Source organism: Monodelphis domestica, chromosome 2 (genome assembly GCF_027887165.1).
Source record: "Monodelphis domestica isolate mMonDom1 chromosome 2, mMonDom1.pri, whole genome shotgun sequence".
Taxonomy (NCBI): Eukaryota; Metazoa; Chordata; class Mammalia; order Didelphimorphia; family Didelphidae; genus Monodelphis; species Monodelphis domestica.
The window spans coordinates 483,106,065-483,125,621 of NC_077228.1; the positions used below are offsets into that span (position 1 = coordinate 483,106,065).

Below are 19,557 nucleotides of genomic sequence, written 5' to 3' on the forward strand. Positions count from 1 at the left end.
TAGAAGAGATTTCATTCCATAACTTTTTTTCTTTTCTTCTTAAATTATTACTCATCCCAACTTAAAGACCAATTATTAGAAATCAGTCCTGTTTTATAAACAAATTTGTACATTCTCAGTAATCTAATTGCATTTTTTAGAAATTCCATAACTCAAACAAGCTTTTTTCACAGGACTAGTGAACTTGCTTTACACAGATCAAAGACTTAACAGATAAATATATCCAGAGTTATTTTTCCTTTAGTTTTCCACACCGTAGTTACCTATCTTTCTTTCTTTTCTTCCTTCCTCTCCCCCCCCCCACCCCCCCCCATATTGTTCCATTCCTTACCAAGTCTCATCCTTCAGTAATGGACTCAACTGAGTACCCCATGGTATCACAATCCATCTGTCTAGGAATTCTTAGGAGATTTTGGACTTTACCCCTCTTTTACCCTCAAAAAGTTTCCCTTTTTGTAGTAGGGAAACAAGACAGTTCATAAAACTCAAATAAATCACAAAATAGGTAGGCATTCACGAATTAACCTTAAATCAGACTTATTTTTAGCATTTTAAAACATTCAAACCTTTTTTCCTCAAAACCATGTTTTAAAGCAGATTACAACTTACTTTCTACCTTAACTCTTCACACTTTTTTATTTAGAACTTGCACATTACATTTCCCCCAAAGGACTTTAATTAAAAGGCCCTTAACTTTCAAATGGTCAAAGTCCCTTAATAACTTATTTCTTTCACATAGTGATCCAGCACTTCTCTCACCTTCTACATGCTTTCACCATCATAATTCAAGAAACTTCACTCTTAAGTATTTTTACTTTTGTATTATGCCCAAATAAACACTTTTCCTTGACTATGAAATACCTTAGTGCTTAATTGCCTCTTCCTTCTATAATTCAAGTTATCTCTTCTGTTTTACTTGTTAATTGCTTGCTGATCTCAAAACAAACTCTTCCATCTGAATTTAAAAATAACAATGAAATGACAAGAAATTTTCAGAGCAATTTCTGTACAAAGATTTCCATTCTTTCCCACTGTACAATCCCATCACTTCCATTTCCAGACTAGCATAGAGCTAAGCTAATGTTAACTTGGAAATAACCCAGAACTACTAAAGTAGTCAGAAAAACCTAGTCTTTAATCAGGAACGAGATAGGTCCATTTATCCACTGCTATCCCAGAGCCATCTCAGCCGTTGAACCTACTTATTGGTTTCTTCCGCCTGTTCCACCAAAGCAGTCTTCATATGCTGGGTGAGCAAAGCCCTGGTTCACCAGGGGTTGATGACCTGATGGCTACCCTCACAAGGTTTAGCCGGCCTGTCGAATCATCTTCAAACCATTGTGGACAGGTTCTCTACAGCAACAAAACTGTTTGGCCTGACTATCAGCCTCAGCAAAACAGAGGTGCTGTTCCAACCTGCACCAGGGAGGCCAACTAACCAGCCGTGCATTACAATCGACGGCACGCAGCTTTCTAACGTCAACACTTTCAAGTACCTGGGCAGCACCATCGCCAACGACGGGTCCCTAGAACATGAGATTAAAGCCAGGATCCAAAAGGCCAGCCAGGCACTCGGGCGGCTGCGCTGCAAAGTCCTCCAACACAGCGGTGTAAGCACTGCAACGAAGCTCAAAGTGTACAACGCAGTGGTCCTTAGCTCGCTCCTGTGCGGTTGTGAGACATGGACACTGTACCGGAAGCACATGAAACAGCTGGAGCAATTCCACCAACGCTCCCTCCGGTCAATCATGAGGATCCGATGGCAGGACCGAATCACCACCCAGGAAGTCCTCGACAGAGCCAACTCCACCAGCATCGAAGTCCTCAAAGCCCAGCTACGATGGTCTGGACACGTCATCCGCATGGACCCACAGCGAATACCAAGACAGCTATTCTACGGTGAATTGCCAGCTGGACTCAGGAAACAAGGCTGACCAAAGAAAAGATTCAAGGATCAGCTAAAGTCCAACTTGAAGTGGGCTGGCATTACACCAAAGCAACTAGAACCTGCTGCCTCTGACAGAAGCAGCTGGCGAACCCACATTAACCATGCCGCCGCCACCTTTGAAGATGAGCGTCGACATCTTGCTGCTGCGCATGAACGCCGACACCAGGCCACAGCCACACCTCCCGTAACAACTGGCGTCCCAGGCCCCATGTGCCACAAACTGTGCGCCTCAGCCTTTGGACTCCAAAGCCACATGAGGATACGTCAATAGATAATAATGCACAAAGACAATCATCATTCTTGGTCACCGAGAGACTACCACTAACTATCCCAGAGCCAAGTGCCAAAAACTAACTCAAAAGTTCACACCCTGGGGCTCTGGGAGAATGCACTGTGATAGATGATTTCTCCAAAGAACAATAGAACTTGGGGAAGTATGATTGAATGACATTACCATGGTTACCAGGAAATGAGAAGTCCCAGATTATCTGGGAGGGGCTGATGCTTTATAATGGATACAAAAGTAAAGGGTCCAGCCTAAGGCTGGACTACCTGGGAGAGGTACCCAGGGAGAAACTACTAAGACAAAAGGGTACTTAACATTTGATTTAGGTCTACCTAAAGGTCTGTTGTTTTGTCTGAAATGGGCAAGTCTGGGACAGTTCTTAGGGAACTGGGGCAGACTTGGGGTCTCTAGGTTTCAAGCTGACACTAGCAATCCCTACACCCACAGATGAAATTTAGCATTTCTTCAAATCCTTATCATTCCACTCGCTACCATATATACCTAGCTCAAACTTGATTCTATCTGATAACCCTTTACCACTTGTCTGTTCAATACTTTTGTATTTATTTAAGTTTGATGGTTTTACACAGCAAGCATTTAAGTGACTGCTCTCTGTAAGCTTAAAGCAGCATGGCACAGCCTAGGAATCTAGAAGGGAGGGATCTGGTCCTACCCTGTTAACAGTAAGAGCTTCTCTAAAATTATACATTAGGGCGTTCCCTGCTCAGCATTCAGCACTTAGGAATTCCCTAAACTATTGAAATCATAAGTCTGGACCCAAAATAAAAGTACTAGAGACTTTTGGATAGATTTAAAAGATTTAAATTTAAAACTACAAAGTCTTCGCCCCCGAGTCCTTACAGTTTAGAAGCAGAGACGAGGAATATATTTAAGTGACATGGTAACAAAAGTCCTAGATTTGGAGTCAGAGGACTTTGAGCTCAAATCCCACACCTCTAGATCTCAGTTTTTTCAACTGTAAAAAGAAAAGGTTGAACTTATCAACGTGGAATCTAGAAACCCCCAAACTTGTAGCCTAGTAAGATCTGATGAACCCCAAATTTTAGGTCTAGCTTGTAAGTTGGAGACCCCAAAGCTTATCCTTGTTCCCCGTTCCCAAAATAATCCACCCTGAAGGGGATCTCAAGTCCAGCAGTTTCAGACTGGATAATGGACCCTTAGGTAAAAGACAATCCACTTGATGTGAAGGCTAAACTCAAGCCTAGTGACTGCAAGGTCAGTCTCAGAAGGTGGGGAGTTCCATCTAGGTGTGATATACTGGAAAAGACCTCTGGAGACAAGAAGAGTATCTGGGCTTCCTCTTAGCCTCCACCTTAAGTGGATTGTCTTCCGTCTCTTCAGGGTGGATTCTCACAGGAACTGGAAACAAGTTCAAGCTTTGGGTTTTCCAACTCACAATCCAGTCCCAAAAGTTTCTAGATTCCATGTTGACAAGTCTTAGATTGGGAGTAGAAGGAAGAACTCTTCAGGCATGAGAAAGAAAATGTGTGTAGATGCATGGAGGGAGAAAAGGGAAATGGAAAGCCATCAGAGTAGCTGGAGTCAAAATTTGGAAGACCTTGAAAACCACACTAACAAGTTTATACTTTTTTTTTTTTAAATAGGGCAATATGGAAGGCTTTTGAGATGAGTAATGTTATCAGGCCAATACACTGAAGGGAGAGGGGGGGTACATTTAATAGGCTCTTTATCCAGACTGTCAATGGGGAAGTTATCAAGGCCTGAACTCGTGTGGTAAAGATAGAAAAGTAAAGAAATAAGAATATTAAGAACTTTAACTTTCATACTTAGAATTTTGTCATTATAATCAGTGTCATTATTTTATACTTTATTTTGTAAGTGGGTAGGAGGTAAGAAAGAATGTAGATAGAGTTAAGAGTGCCAAAGTAAATTTTGGCTATTTATAATTTTTACATATAGGACCATTCCTGTTTGTCCCACTCTTCACTACAAACCAGATTTAAGGACTGGGGGAGAGAGGATGGGATCTCTTTGTTCTGTTTTTTAAAACTACAAAGTCTTCACCCCCTACTACTAGAATAGAGTGTTTTCTTATTCTAACCACCAGCTAGATTTATTCCTATTTCTTCTCTTTTAAAATGTAAATACACTGCAGGAGGGCTGAAACTACTTTACTTTTATCAGATAATCAAATACCTCGGCAATGGAGCTATAAGTATATTAAGAACATGAGTTTTGCTAGTGAGATGTGAAGAAAAAGGACATTTTGTAACTTGGGAGCACTTTTTTGGTGAAGGACAAGCTAAACAAAATCTATTTTTAATTGTATAAAAGTATGCAAACAAGATACAAGAAAGTAGTAAAAGTTATATGATGCATAAAACTGAAGGTTGGCAGCATGTGAGCACCATCTCTAGCTCCTTGGGAATTGACTAGGAAATGATACAAAGACCATCTCTTTGTGGCAGTTCTAGGAACCAGCCACCTATTCCTTCCTTGGGAGAGAAAAGGACCCAAATAGAAGGGGCCAGTGAATTGAGTTTTCCAATACCAAATAAAACAATTAGCCTAGTCCAAAGCAATCACACTTCTTACCTCATCCAGACCAGGAACTTGCTCTTTCTTTTTCTTTTGAAAAGAGGAGCAGGAAGGGAGTCGGACCTCTGGAGTAAGAGGAAGCGAGGGCATTCAAGGTATTAATAAAGTTATAACTATCACCTAGACCTTCAAACCCATGTGTAGTAGACACCTGGAGTGGGATGAAAATGACTACCCACCCCTTATTGCAAACTAAGAATCTGGAGGCAGTCTTATTTAACATTCTTAAGAGATAAAGGGAGCAACTGAGTAGTTTATTGGCCTTGAACCTGGGGCCTTCTGTTTTTTATCAGTCTCTTCCCCAGGCTTAGAGTCTTTCTACAAACAATCAACACAAGGTCTTTTGAAATTCCAAGACTAGCCACACTTTTCCCTATTGGGCTAATTGGGGTATTAATTAACACACATTTTATTTTACTCTACCTGATATCAAAATAGTTGTTCATCTCACCCAACTCATTTTTTTATTAGTCAATTTAGAACATTATTCCTTTGTTACAAGAATCATCTCACCCAAAGGAGTAAGTTGTGTCAGTTTCCTCAACTGTTCCTAAAAGTGAGGACTGTAACTATAGTAGTAGTCTCTCGGTGTCCAAGAATGACAATTGTCTTTGTACATTTTCATCTACGGTGTACCCTCATATGGCTTTGGAGTCCAAAGACTGAGGCGCAAAGTTTGTGGCACATGAGGCATGGGACGCCAGTTGTTACAGGAGGTGGGGACTGTAACTGAACAAAGATTAAGTTTGTTTACTCATTTATCAGGTTACCTGGCACATAATAAGTATCTAATTAAGTGCCTACTATAAAACAAGTACTTTAAAATACCATCAGTATTTATTTTGTGGGTGAGAGTATACAAGATAAATTACAAGGTAATTTGATGGGGCCACACATCAGGAAGATCAGAAAATGCTTCCTGTAGAAGGTGACTCCAGTTATTAAGGAAATAAGGAAGCAAATAGCAGGCCGAGAATAGCCTTACTGAGGCTAGGTATGTAGGTAGAAAACAGTTTGTCTGGACTGAATAGTGCCTGAAGGGAATATAACATTATTAGTCTGGAGATGGAGGGTGGGGCCAGGTTTAGAAAGCATTTAAGTGGGCTTCTAGTCACTTAACCCCAGTGGCCTAGCCCTTGCTTTTCTGTTTTAGAATTGCTACTAAGAAGATAAGGGGTTTTTTTTTTAATGTATTTAAATGCCAAAGGAGTTTTTATTTAAACCTAGGTGTTTAATGGAGCTTGATTAGACTAATGACATGGTCAAATCTGTACTTTAAGAAAATCATTTTGTGATATACAGGGAAGATGGATTTTTAAAAGGATAGACTTGGGGCAGGGAAATCAATTAGATAATTTCATTAGTCCAGTCCAAAGGTGAGAAAGAATTGAACTGAGATGGTGGCCATGAGAAAGAAGAGAGAGATATGAGAAATGTTATAGTGGTGGACACAAGATCTGGCAACTGATTGGTTACAAGAAGGGAGACCACAGTTGAGAACTTAGATCACTAATAGGATGGGAGTGTCCAAGATTTAAAAAAAAAAAGGTGTTTGGAAGAGAGATTGATTTTGGAGAAAAGACAAGTGAGTTCTGTTTTGAACATGTGGAATTTGAGGTGTGTATGGTACATCCAGTTTAAAATATCTGATAACTGCTTGAAGATTGAAGTTTAAGAGAGATACTAGGGCCAGCTCTATAGATTTGGAAGTCTGCATAGAAATGATCATTCACTCTCCTCCAAAAAAAAATAGCATTGAGATATCAAAGTCCTGAAAATAGTCTTTGGATATACCCATAGATATGGGGTGTGATGTGGATGCTGAATGAACAAAGGAGTCTGAGAAAAAGTGTTCGGGTTGGGGAAGAACCAAGAGAAATTGGAGGCACAAAAACCCAGAAAAAAAAATAACCCAAGAGGAAAAGGGTTATTAGCAGGGCCAAATGCTGCAAGGGAAGCTAGGGAGTGTAAGGACTGAGAAAAAGCCATTAGATAAATTATGGATTGTTGGTATCCTTGGAGAGAACCATTTCTGCCTGGAGCCATCAAATCCACCCTGTCTGACCCAGGTCACAGGTAGAAACCAGGGACTGCATAGGGGCCCTCAGGAAGGATGGAAATACCCACCTACCCACACCCACACCCACCCCAGTGACTTCTCTCTCATTAACATCCCCTGTTATTGGAATTGTTATAAATATTATTCTCACTCAGCTCCAGGAAACCTCTACCTTTATATGTGTCAACTAGAAAAAACACAGAACTATTAAATAGTCAAAAATCACTCTTTAAATCACTCTTTAAGGGGTTAGCGCTACTAATACAACAACAGAGCTGCTTTCCAAGACTGCACAGAGTCAAGACGCCCTGGTCACCAGCCCCTGGGAGTGCCACCGACTCAGGATGGACTCCGAGGAACAAAAGAACTTGGGGAACTTATATACCACTCTAGGTGACCTGGGGGCTTTAGGAATAGAGGGACAGTTGATTGACTTTACAATGGTAAGAAAGAAAAATGAAGAGTTCCAGACAGGAATAATAGTGAGGGGCTGAGGCCCTACAATGGACACAAAAGGGAAAGACTCAGCCTAGGGCTGGGTCACCTTGGTCATGGACCATAGCCTAGGGGGAAGAAACCATTGGGACTATAGGGATGTTCAATATTGGATGGGATTAGCTGTTCCCACCCAAACTACCAGGAAGTTCACTGTCTGGTGAAGAGGGACCTTCCCTCAGGGGGAAACCTCTCCTGTGACAAGGTTAAAACCTGGGGTTTCTACACTCAAACTAAATAAACTGGGGATCTCTAGATTTCCATGTTGACATATGTAATGATACAGAAATTCCTCTTAGAATATTGCCAAGAGATTTCTACTTACAAAATCAGACCTAAGGACTCCTATGTACCCACTTAGATAAGGAATCATACATAGATGGAAACCCCCTTTAGGAATGTACCCCCAACAAAACTGTACTGTATATTAATTACCTTTCATAGAAAGGCTGGTATGCTCCACCCCACCTAACTGGATTGTTTTGTTAACTCTGCAGGCAAGGCAATATATCTTGGATACCTTAGTAAAACATTGGAGAATGAAAAATTATTACTGGAATAATATTCAAACTGGCTTATGTTGATTATACCCTTTGACCCTGAAGACTAGGCAACAATGTAACAATGTTGTCTTAATTGTATCTTTTGAAGTCTGGTTGATTATGTAGTTCATTAGTGTTCTTAGCTTAACGCATGTCTGGTACCTCACCGGTTAATGAGAAAGTGACCTCTAGTTAAGCCTACCCCATGGCATATATCTTCCAAGCTTTGCATTTGTTGTTAGAATCCGTGGAATCAAAATATGTAGAATAATTATAGAATGTCAATCAAACAGTTTGTTAAAAGTTAATGTACGTTTGTACAAACAAAACCAATGTAACTAAAATCAGAAGGGAAACAACAAATTGGGAAAAAATCTTCATAGAAACCTCTGACAAAGGTTTAATTACTCATATTTATAATGAGCTAAATCAATTGTACAAAAAATCAAGCCATTCTCCAATTGATAAATGGGCAAGGGAAATGGATAGGCAGTTCTCAGATAAAGAAATCAAAACTATTAACAAGCACATGAAGAAGTGTTCTAAATCTCTTATAATCAGAGAGATGCAAATCAAAACAACTCTGAGGTATCACCTCACACCTAGCAGATTGGCTAACATAACAGCAAAGGAAAGTAATGAATGCTGGAGGGGATGTGGCAAAGTAGGGACATTAATTCATTGCTGGTGGAGTTATGAACTGATCCAACCATTCTGGAGGGCAATTTGGAACTATGCCCAAAGGGCGACAAAAGAATATCTACCCTTTGACCCAGCCATAGCACTGCTGGGTCTGTACCCCAAAGAGATAATGGACAAAAAGACTTGTACAAAAATATTCATAGCTGCGCTCTTTGTGGTGGCCAAAAACTGGAAAACGAGGGGATGCCCTTCAATTGGGGAATGGCTGAACAAACTGTGGTATATGTTGGTGATGGAATACTATTGTGCTAAAAGGAATAATAAAGTGGAGGAGTTCCATGGAGACTGGAACAACCTCCAGGAAGTGATGCAGAGCGAGAGGAGCAGAGCCAGGAGAACATTGTACACAGAGACTAATACACTGTGGTATAATCGAACGTAATGGACTTCTCCATTAGTGGCGGTGTAATGTCCCTGAACAACTTTCAGGGATCCAGGAGAAAAAAACACCATTCATAAGCAAAGGATAAACTATGGGAGTGGAAACACCGAGGAAAAGCAACTGCCTGAATAAAGAGGTTGAGGGGACATGACAGAGGACAGACTCTAAATGAACACTCTAATGCAAATACTATCAACAAAGCAATGGGTTCAAATCAAGAAAACATCTAATGCCCAGTGGACTTACGCGTCGGCTATGGGGGGGTGGGGGGGAGGAAAAGAAAATGATCTATGTCTTTAACGAATAATGCTTGGAAATGATCAAATAAAATATATTTTTTAAAAAAAGTTAATGTACAACTTATTCCATTACCTGTAAGGAAGCATGTATGTTGGAAATGAAACTGTGTGCCAAGTAGATATATATTCACTTGAAGGTATAAAAATAAAAATCAGTTCTTGTGACTCTGGCTTTGTTGTGGGGTGTAGAGGTATACCCCGGGGGCTCGGGAAGGACACCTTTTTTGCAAGGATGCAAGACTCCAAAACTTAACTTAAAAGTAAAGAGAGAGATTTATTACTAATGTTGAATTTTTGGCCAACAAGACAGCAATTGCCTAAGACCTTCATTCTGGGGTTTTTATTGTCTTCTACAGCTGTGGGGACATGACTCTGGAACTCTAGGGGATTAGCCCAAGGGCATGGGTATGGTTCTCCTGATTTGGAGGATGAATGGACAAAGTGTGTCTCTTTGTCATCTCAATTCTATGGGGCAATCAAAGGAGATTTAATCTTCAAGGTCAAGTGTTTTGGGTTGGGAGTCATGAAGGCCTAAGGGAGCAGAGGAATTTTCCTGATAATAGTTTACCTGAGTTACTGGGGATACAATGCCCATGACCGCTTCTGGCGAAAACTTTAACTGTCTCCCATCTTTTCTTCTTTCCCCTAAGCCCTCACACCATCTTGGGACACCACCACCACCCATCCCTTCAAGGGCTGGTTTCCCCTATTTCAATTTAATGATTTGATCAGATGCCAGATTGCTAGGAATTTAGAAGAGATAGGAAAGAAAGTAGATGTAGTGAGCTTAGATGTTGTTTTCTAGGTGTTTACTCAATGGAAAAGAGGTGGATATTTGGGTGGGATTAGTCATTTGGAGCTTATTTGTGGGCAGCAGAACAGGAGCCAGAAGAAAGAGAGAAATTGAAGATTAATGCAAAGGAGGATAGAGAAAGTAGGAAGAAGGGAATTAAAGGCACAGTTTGCTGTGGAGAAGGGGCCAGCTATCCCAACAACCTATAGAGCAGGCAAGCAAGCCTAAAAACATTCCAAGAGAAACAAGAATAAACTTGTGCCTAGAGAAGTGAAGCTACTACCACCTCCCTTGAGTTCCAGAAGGAGGCATTACAGGACCTTTAACCAAAGACCTCTCTTCTTTTACATTCTAGCCCTGTAACCATGATCTAGGGTAGTTCTATAGAGAAAGGCTTAGCCATCCCCACAAACTTCTGACCAACCACCACTTACATATTAGTCAAGCCAAACTAACTAAAGCCATTGGGGCATCCTGAAGGAGAGATGGGATATTACTATCTGCTTTGCTTCTGTGCCCTAAAGATCATGGAACTCTTTCCGTCTGGCTTAAAACTGAAACCTTCCATATGTTGTGTCCCTCATTAGAATGTGAGCAAAATTTTTTTTATTTATATTTTTGTCACCAACTAAGCTTAGCACAATGCCTGGGCACATTGTAGATGCTTGAAAGTTTATCTTTGATATTTTTATATTATTGTTAAAGATAAGACTTAAGTCTGTGACTTAGATAGCAAGAGCATTATACAATGCTTTTACTATTACAATATTTTTCAAAAGTAAGTTTTCCTTTATTAAACATAGTTTGTGATGCACTTAATCTTATTGAGTTTACTTATTTATATTTTTTTAACAGTGCATTTGCCCAATATAATATGGATCAATTCACTCCAGTGAAGATAGAAGGATATGATGATCAGGTAATGTCTGTTCCTGACCAAGAGAGATCTTGATAAAAGCAAAAGATGTTTGAAAGTCACTCATTAGGACAGCCTAAATTAGGCAAAACTAAAATTTTGTTCCTCCATACAGTATTATTCCTTGAAAATTAGGTTTAATTGTGACTCCTTGTACAAATTATCTACTGGAAACATCCATAGTAATGAGTAAGATGAGAGATATGGATCCCTGCAACACTGTCTACTTTCTAGTTAACCATCTACTTATATACCATTAAAAATGAGTCTTGAATAACTGGAAAATAATAAAGATTTAGCTTGCACCCATGAGAATTTTCAAAAATAAATTTTGGGCAAAATGTTCATTTTATATACTTATATATATAAATTTTTGTTGTGTTTGAAAGGTCTTAATTACAGAACATGGTGACCTGGGTAGTGGCAGATTTTTAGATCCAAGAAATAAAGTTTCCTTTAAGTTTGATCATTTACGAAAAGAAGCAGGTGACCCCCAACCTGAGGACATAGATGGAGCTCTAAAGTCTTGGAGAGAATCCTGTGACAGCACATTAAGGACCTATGTGAAAGATCATTATTCCAATGGCTTCTGTACTGTTAAGTATCTGTTTATTTTACTTATATAAAATACTTTCTCTACATATACATTTACTTCATGCATTGGAACTATAATTTACTATATATCAATTATTTCTTCTTATTTAGGAGTCTTGTTTTTGTTACCCAACTCACTTTTGAGACAAATGGTATGAATTATTTGGCACCACTACATTTGTTTCTGCATTAATTTTTAAATCCATATCAAATTAGTGTTATTTTGACATTGGTATTAATAGACCCTAACTAAAATTAAAAAATACTTGGACATGGAGAATATGTCAAAATAAGGTTGGAAGAGGCGTTGACCCTATGTATAATTCTCTGAAGGATAATTGTCCTTGATAAAATAAAAGGATTTTATTCAGAAAAGAATCTTATTTATATGTATTTTCAAAACATGGTGGTGATAAGAATAATTTTAAAATTACAGCTGTCATAGAGAAATCCAACCTTGACATTGATTTGGGAGACCTAGTCTTTGAATCCCACTTCTATCACTTAATAATTGTCCTTGAATCTCAAATTCCTCATCAGGAGTAAAAATATTTTGTTGTATCACCTACCTTGTATCCTCATTATGAGGAAATCTAACATACTACATAAATGTGAGTGATTCCAGTAGGCCAGAAGTTGTGCAATAAAATTTTAAGACCTGAAGAAGAGGTTTTAGTGACCCCCTGTTTTTTTTAGCTATAATATTTTTGTCATATTTTGGCCTTAGTGGTATATTGTCATTTCAGTTTTATACATCCAAAGTAGCACCATGTGGGTAATACCTAGGTGAGCTTTATATAGCCTCTAAAGTCTGGTTTTTGTTTTTGTTTTTGTTTTTTCCCTTTCACAAATAGGTTTATGCTAAAATTATAGATGGGCAGAAGACTATTATTGCCTGTATTGAGAGTCACCAATTTCAGCCTAAAAACTTCTGGTAAGGATATAGAGGTTGGAGGCAGCTAAGTAACACCAGGCTTGAATTGGGGTGGACCTGGGTTCAAGTCATATCTCAGACACTCCCTAACTGGGTAAATCACTGGGTAAGTCACTTAACCCCAGTTGCCCAGCTCCTGCTACTCTTCTATCTTAGAGTTGATTCCAAGACAGGACATGGAGGGATGGGGGCAGGCAAGGGGAAGGAGGTAGAGGCTGTCTTCTGTTTTTAATGCCTTACCAAAGTTACTAATGCCAAAGTTACTGGTTAGAGGGAGTTGTGGGTTTTTTTTTTTTTTGAGTTTTTTAAATAGTGCTCCCCACAAAGAAGTGTTAAAGCAACTTGATATTTATGGCTTAATCTTTTTGAATCCTGATAGAATATAGAAAGTTTCTTGCCTTATCCATTGGCAATTCAGCCTTTTTTTCTGTTTATTTTCTGTTCACTTTGTTCTCTTAATTGAATTTTGGTCCTGCATAGGAATGGTCGATGGAGATCAGAGTGGAAGTTTACCATTACACCACCTACAGCTCAGGTGGTTGGAGTGCTAAAGATTCAGGTGAGGTCAGCTGGCCAAATGATAATGAACTCGGGACATGAAACATCTTCGTAACTTTGCTTTGAAATTTAATTATATTTAAATATGCTTTTAAGTTATTCCAGAGTTTCGATTTGTAATAAGAAAATAGGTGTAGACTTTTTAGAATGAAAATGGCAAATTTGTATTATGTCTGAATTAGAGCTTCTTGATGTGGGGATTAGTTTTTTTAATAGTTGCAACTAGAAAGCCAAGAGAGTGTAGCTCTCTTTCCTAGGGAAACATTGGAATCATATGAGAAAAGCATAGTAATGTAGGTACATACTCCCAATCAGGGAACATACTCCCAATTTTTCTCTTTATACTTCTGCCTATGGGGGAAAATGATCTAGGTATTTTTAGTAATGAAGGAATGGATTGTGGCTCTAAGGAATATCAAGATTTTCCTAGGATAAATAGGCAAATAATATCTAATCCATAATTAGAAAAGAAACTATAAAAAGAGGTCTTAATTTTGAGCTAAAACTCAAAACTGGGAGATTTTGAGTTCATTAAGTAAATATTTACAGAGTATCTATTATGGGCCAGATGCTGTAAGGAATGCAAAGAGGAAAAAAACAAATCTTCAGATAATAAGAGACTTAAAGGACCAAGTAGATGAGAGCAAAAAACTTGATGGGATTGGCAAGGATAGCCATTTAATTAGGGTATAAATAGCAAGGGGTCCTAAGAAATTGGTAAAATATGGCTTCAGCTAAGGTAGGGTAAATAAAATTAAAAAAAAAAATCATCAAAGGACAAAGCTGCCCTGGGTTTTTTGAGATCAGCCAATTTTTCCCCCCAGCCATCCTAGTAAGGGTCTGTGTCAAGAAGGATTCAACATCAGTTATTTTCTGCTTGAGCATAAGGATAAAACAAGGGTTAGATTAAATAGGAGGTTGAGGCTGGTGAATCATTTGAGCTAGGGAGTTCTGAAATATAGGAAAGTTAAAGCCAATCAGGTATTCTCACTAAATCTAGCACCAGTAGGGCAAGTCTCTTAAAGTGTGAGGTACTAGGCTGCCTTAAGAGAGTCAAACTCATCCATTTCAGAAACAGAGCAAGTCAAAGTGCCCCTAGAAGGATCAGAGTGACATAGGGAGATTCACTTTCAAGAAAAGAAGGGAAAAAAGCAATAATTTATCCAGTTATGGGTCAGAGAAAAGGCTCTTGTGCACATATCTAAATATATTTCATTAAATGTTATTCCAAGGTTGTCTTTTTTTAATAGCATGTTATGTCATTTAATGTTTTTGCTTCATCAATACTCCCTAATAAGAGTTGCTTCCAATAAAGTGCTTCTCTCATTTCTGATTATGGTATGGAGACAACTCTGGGTCTTCTTTTTTTGAATCTGTAGAACAAATACAAATTCTAGTGGGTCCTACCATCTTGGAAAGATTTCAGAGTTTGCACCCAGCAGTAAACATCCAAATATTAGCCACAGAAACTCATAAAGACCACTAATCTACTAACATGGTATAACCTGCCTCAATTGAGAAAGTACCCCACAACAATGAAATCAGAGATCTTTTGAAATTTGAAGTATTTCCATTTGCAGTATTGTGAATAACTTGCTCAGATATGGTGTTCCCATATGAACTGCTTGTTGTTTAATTTATTCAATCATTCCCTCTTACAGGTGCATTACTATGAAGATGGCAATGTCCAGTTGGTTAGTCACAAAGATGTACAGGATTCAGTAACTGTTACTGTAAGTAAGGAATGCCTCCTCTCGTAATATTGCTCTTGTCCCTGAAGGAATCTGTATTCTGCTTCATTGCTGACCTTAAAAGTAAAATTTAAACACAAAGTTTTCTGTGGAGATTTTGACTTTGGAAGTCTCCATGAATAGAGCATCACAAAGTTCCTGGGACAATCATAAAACCAGTTGCACCAGTTGCCAGTTTAATCTTTGACCTAAAGCAGTAGGGATGACTCTAGAGAACATGATGTTCTTTCTCTCTGTGAGATAATCATACAATATGTTACAAATCCAGAAATCTCTTCTCTCCATCATAGCCAAACTTAGAAAATGTTGACTAGTGAGATAGCAGAATTGCTTGCTAGAAAGCAGTAATGCCTTTCACTGGGAAATACATGGTAACTAATATAGTAAGCTGCTCTTCAGTTCAAAAAACTTCAGTACCTGTTATGTGCAAAGCACTAACTACATCCCCCAGAACTCTTCTGAAAGACTTGGGGAACCAGAATCATTTTTTACAAGTGTTGTATCCATCGATTATTCCCCTAGCATTAGGTGTGGCTACCAACAATTTAAGTCCTTGTCCAGGTACCAGTTTGTTTAATTATTTTTTAATCCTTCCTTTCTATCCCAGTAACAGTTCTAGGACAGAAGGGCAAGAGCTAGACAAACAGGATGAGTTGACTTACTCAGGGTTACGCAGGTAGGAGGTTTCTGAGGCCAGATTTGAATACAGGTCCTCCCAGATCTAGACCTGGCACTCTATCCCCTTCACTACCTAGCTGCTCCTTATATTTAAGTTAAAAGGAAAGCCCATGGACCAGCCAGAGATATTGTGGGAAACAACCCCTTAATGAGTTTGGCTGCTGAGAATAATATGTAAAACAATTGGGAGACAATTCAGTGCAAGGCTTAATTGACAAGCAATGGGGAAGAGGGTGGAGGGGAAAGGGAAGAGACCCTATATACAAGTCTTACACACACACATTAACATGGAGGCTTATGTAATGGTGCCAACATAGCATTAGGAAACAGAAACCTAGGTCCATTCAGCTGGAAAGACATGCTTCAAGGGGCTTTTCTGAGAGTTGGATACTTTTTACCTGACTTTGGTGGACACTTGGAGCTAAGCCATTTTACATGTCAAAGTTAGATGCATACAGGATTTTGAGGGTACACAAGTGCAGGGAGAAAAGCAAGCTGTTGGAAAGATAATATTTTCAGATCCACCACTGTACTAACCTTAAATATGATTTTTTTTTCCCCCATGGATTTTTCCATGAAGAGATTCTATAAGTTACAGCCTCCCGTAAGGGGAGATTGTCATTGCAGTCTCAAGACCACCAGCCCTAAATCTCATAATACTCTAATGACCAAATTCTCAATCTTTTACCTTTGTCCTTTTCTACTCAGTGGCAGCAAGAAAATGAAAAGATAAGAAAAACCATTAAAAAAAAATAAAAACCTTTACCTTCCATCTTGGAATCAATACTGTGTATTGGTTCCAAGGCAGAAGAGTGGTAAAGGCTAGGCAGTGGGAGTTAAATGACTTGCCCAGAGTCACACCACTAGTATCTGAGGTCAAATTTGAACCTAGGACCTCCTGTCTCTAGCCTTGTCTCTTAATTCATTGAGCCACCCACCTGTCCCCACCATATTTTTTTATCTGACTGTTTGTCATCAACCATAAGCAGCAATTCTGGGATTTAATAAGTTAATTCAAAAAACTGATTGCTCTGTCACAGTTTCTTGAACCAAGGGTATTTATTTACAAAGGTGTATTCATGATCTCTTCCTTTGGAGAGTAAATTCCTTTATTCATTTTTTATGTACTACTTATATATGATAAACTTATTCATGCTTTTTCTCACCATTTATTAGGATGATGTACAAACTGCCAAGGAATTTATTAAAATCATAGAGCATGCTGAAAATGAATATCAGGTAAGATTAGGTTGTTGGATTTTTTTGGGTTTTTTTTTTAGTAATTTATATAGAGACATTGAATCTGTATGTCTTAATACCTTACCATGCATCTGTTTTCTTTAATATTAATATGTATCATAAATGCAGTAGTCTAAGACTTGAGGATCTTGACTTTTCTGAAACTCTTAGGTTTGTATTTCCCCTTGGCTCCATTTTAAAAATAAAGTTAAGTGGGGTTCTTAAATTCTTCTGACTAGCATGTTTCCTTGAACTGCTTCAGTGATTAGAAGAAACACTCAAAAAAAGTAAAGTCCGGTCATTTGGAGGCTACCCAAGCACCTCCTTTATTACTCGAGCTACTTTTTTAATGCCATCTGATTTAGCTTCAGTTTCTGTTCTAGACACTTATCTACAAATCAATTATCTATTTCAGACCGCCATTAGTGAAAACTATCAGACAATGTCAGACACCACATTCAAGGCCTTGCGCCGTCAACTTCCAGTCACCCGCACCAAAATTGACTGGAACAAGATACTCAGCTACAAGATTGGCAAAGAAATGCAAAATGCTTAAAGCTGGATGTGAAATTCTCCAATTGTAACATGCAAAAAAAAGAAGAAGAAGAAAGGAAAGGAAAAATAAAAGATTCAAAGTATGGCCTCTTATAAGTAGGCAATTTATAAACAAGTGCGGTATTTTGCTAGGGCTTTCAAAGTTAACAGGTTTTCTAACCTCTTGGGATACTATTGAACCAATAGCATTGTCTTAATGGTTTTTTTTTTGTGTGTGTGTGGTCCTTGCCATGTAACTTCCTATTGTGATTGTATCTACTTTTAGGATTTTTTAAAATTCATTTATTTTTAACATTGTAAAAAGAAAGAGAAAGAGATATGTCCTGGAATTTATATACTGGTTAGAAAATGTCCTAGCCATGAAAGCCCTCTCACAAACAGGCAGGCAATATTTTCAATACTTAACCCACCCTTACCCTTAATAGCCCTTCTGGTATATCAGTGGTTTTTACTGATCAACTGATAGCTAAAGATGCTATGCTATAAAATATATCTACATACATCCTTCCTCTTCTGAATGCCGATTGCCACTTGATGGCATCCTGGTAACTGTAGATTTTTAAATATTTGGAATGGGGTTTTAAGGTCCCTTTAGTGGAAGGGGAGTTTTCTGGAAATTCCATGATAACCAGTTTCTCTGGGGAAAATTTGGGGGTTTTGTGTTGTTGTTTATTTTTTAATCCAAAGACTTGAACCACATTCCCTCCAAGTGAACTTGTTTGCTTTCTTCCTTTCCCCCCTAGTAACATGGTTGTTATAGGCATCTGCATTTTTAGAATATGGTTACCCCCATTTATATATTTTTTTATATTCAAGAACTGCTGACACAGTCTGGATGTAGAAGAATAAATATTCAAACTTGAAAAATGCAGATGCCTAAAGAATAATAATAGGCATATTGTGCTTTAATGCTTTGTGGCAGATGACTAGAGTTTGTACTGTAAGTGTATGAATCAGACAAGTGCATAAATCACAAATAAAAACAAAAAAGATTTGCACCAAAGTGAGAGGAATAACTTCTAAGTAGTGTCTTTCTATTGTTAACTGTTTCTTAATGTACTTAAAGGGAACACTGGCAATTTACTCTAAATAGTTTGTAAAGCTTGTTTGACATTCTTCTTCAGTCCTGCTGCCAAGAACTCAAGTCAGACAGTGATGCAGCAGCCCTTCCATGAGGGTGAGTGAAGGCATGTGTTCCATAGCTCTCCAAACACAGAGCCACCATGGATTTGTTATAGTTAGTATCAGAACTATGTATGGTGAATTTATTCTACATTGTTTACACATAGGTGACCAGGCCTTAACAATAGGTCATTTTTTAAAAAGGAAAAAAAACAAGTGCTGTCTTTCTATCTCCAAACACACATTGAAGAGGAGGCTTGTGCTGAAAGTGGCATCATTTTTGTTTAGTAATATGGTTAAGCAAGAGTGTTTCCAAAGTGTCCCATTACTTACGTAAACTTTTTTTCCAAAATAAAATATATTTGTATTATTTGCCATTCATAATATCCATCCATATTACAAAATTCTCTGTACCTACTAGTAGAAATACAACTGTTTTGTTCTAAAGCTGTTTGAGTCTCTCCTTTATAATCTCTTCAGTTTTGCTCTCAGGTTGGGAAATAAAAATGTTTGTTTTGGATCTAGCTTGGGAAAAATTTTCAGACTATCTGTATCTGATCCCTGCCCCTAATATTTATACCCTGGCTGAACTTTGAAAGACTTAAAGAAATCAACCTAGCCCTGATTGAGGATAGTTAGGAACTGTCTAAATAGCTTAACTCCTATTAAAGGACAGGACAAAGCCAATTGTGCGACCTTGGTAGCACAGAAATCAATTGCAGGACCTTGAAGCAGAAAGACCTGAATTGAAAGATCCAAGAGATTGACTCACTTTGTGACCTTGGACAAGTCAGTTAAGTGTTCTTTGCCTCAATTTCCTCAGCTGCAAAAATGAGGATCATGGCACATAACTTGATGAGGTTATTGTGAGGATTAAAAAAAATAATAATTGTAAAGCACTTAGCACAGTGCCTGGCACATGGTAGGCAAATATTTATTCCCTTCCTTCTTCCCTTAACCCCACTTCTCTGGGCCTGAATTTCCTCAGCTGTGAAATGTGGGGGTTGTTCTAGATAACCTCAATAGCCTGCCCTTTCTGGTCTGACATCATAAGTCCCTGAATCTTTGAAATTTGTAAACAATGGGCTTATCTCAGAAGGTTGTTTTCACCCCCCTCCCAGTCT

The 19,557-nt window shown here is 38.4% G+C and overlaps 1 protein-coding gene across 1 annotated transcript in view; it reads left to right on the forward strand.

The window, feature by feature from the left end:
- CAPZA1 (capping actin protein of muscle Z-line subunit alpha 1) overlaps positions 1–18,880 on the forward strand; it is a 64,211-nt gene extending 45,331 nt beyond the window's left edge. Inside the window, exons 4-10 of the mRNA XM_001372931.5 lie at positions 10,942–11,005; positions 11,392–11,598; positions 12,451–12,530; positions 13,011–13,089; positions 14,750–14,821; positions 16,694–16,756; positions 17,172–18,880. Coding sequence (XP_001372968.4) covers positions 10,942–11,005; positions 11,392–11,598; positions 12,451–12,530; positions 13,011–13,089; positions 14,750–14,821; positions 16,694–16,756; positions 17,172–17,312 — 706 coding nt within the window. The 3' untranslated portion in view covers positions 17,313–18,880. The remainder of the gene's footprint in view (positions 1–10,941; positions 11,006–11,391; positions 11,599–12,450; positions 12,531–13,010; positions 13,090–14,749; positions 14,822–16,693; positions 16,757–17,171) is intronic.
- Positions 18,881–19,557: the final 677 nt, after the last annotated feature.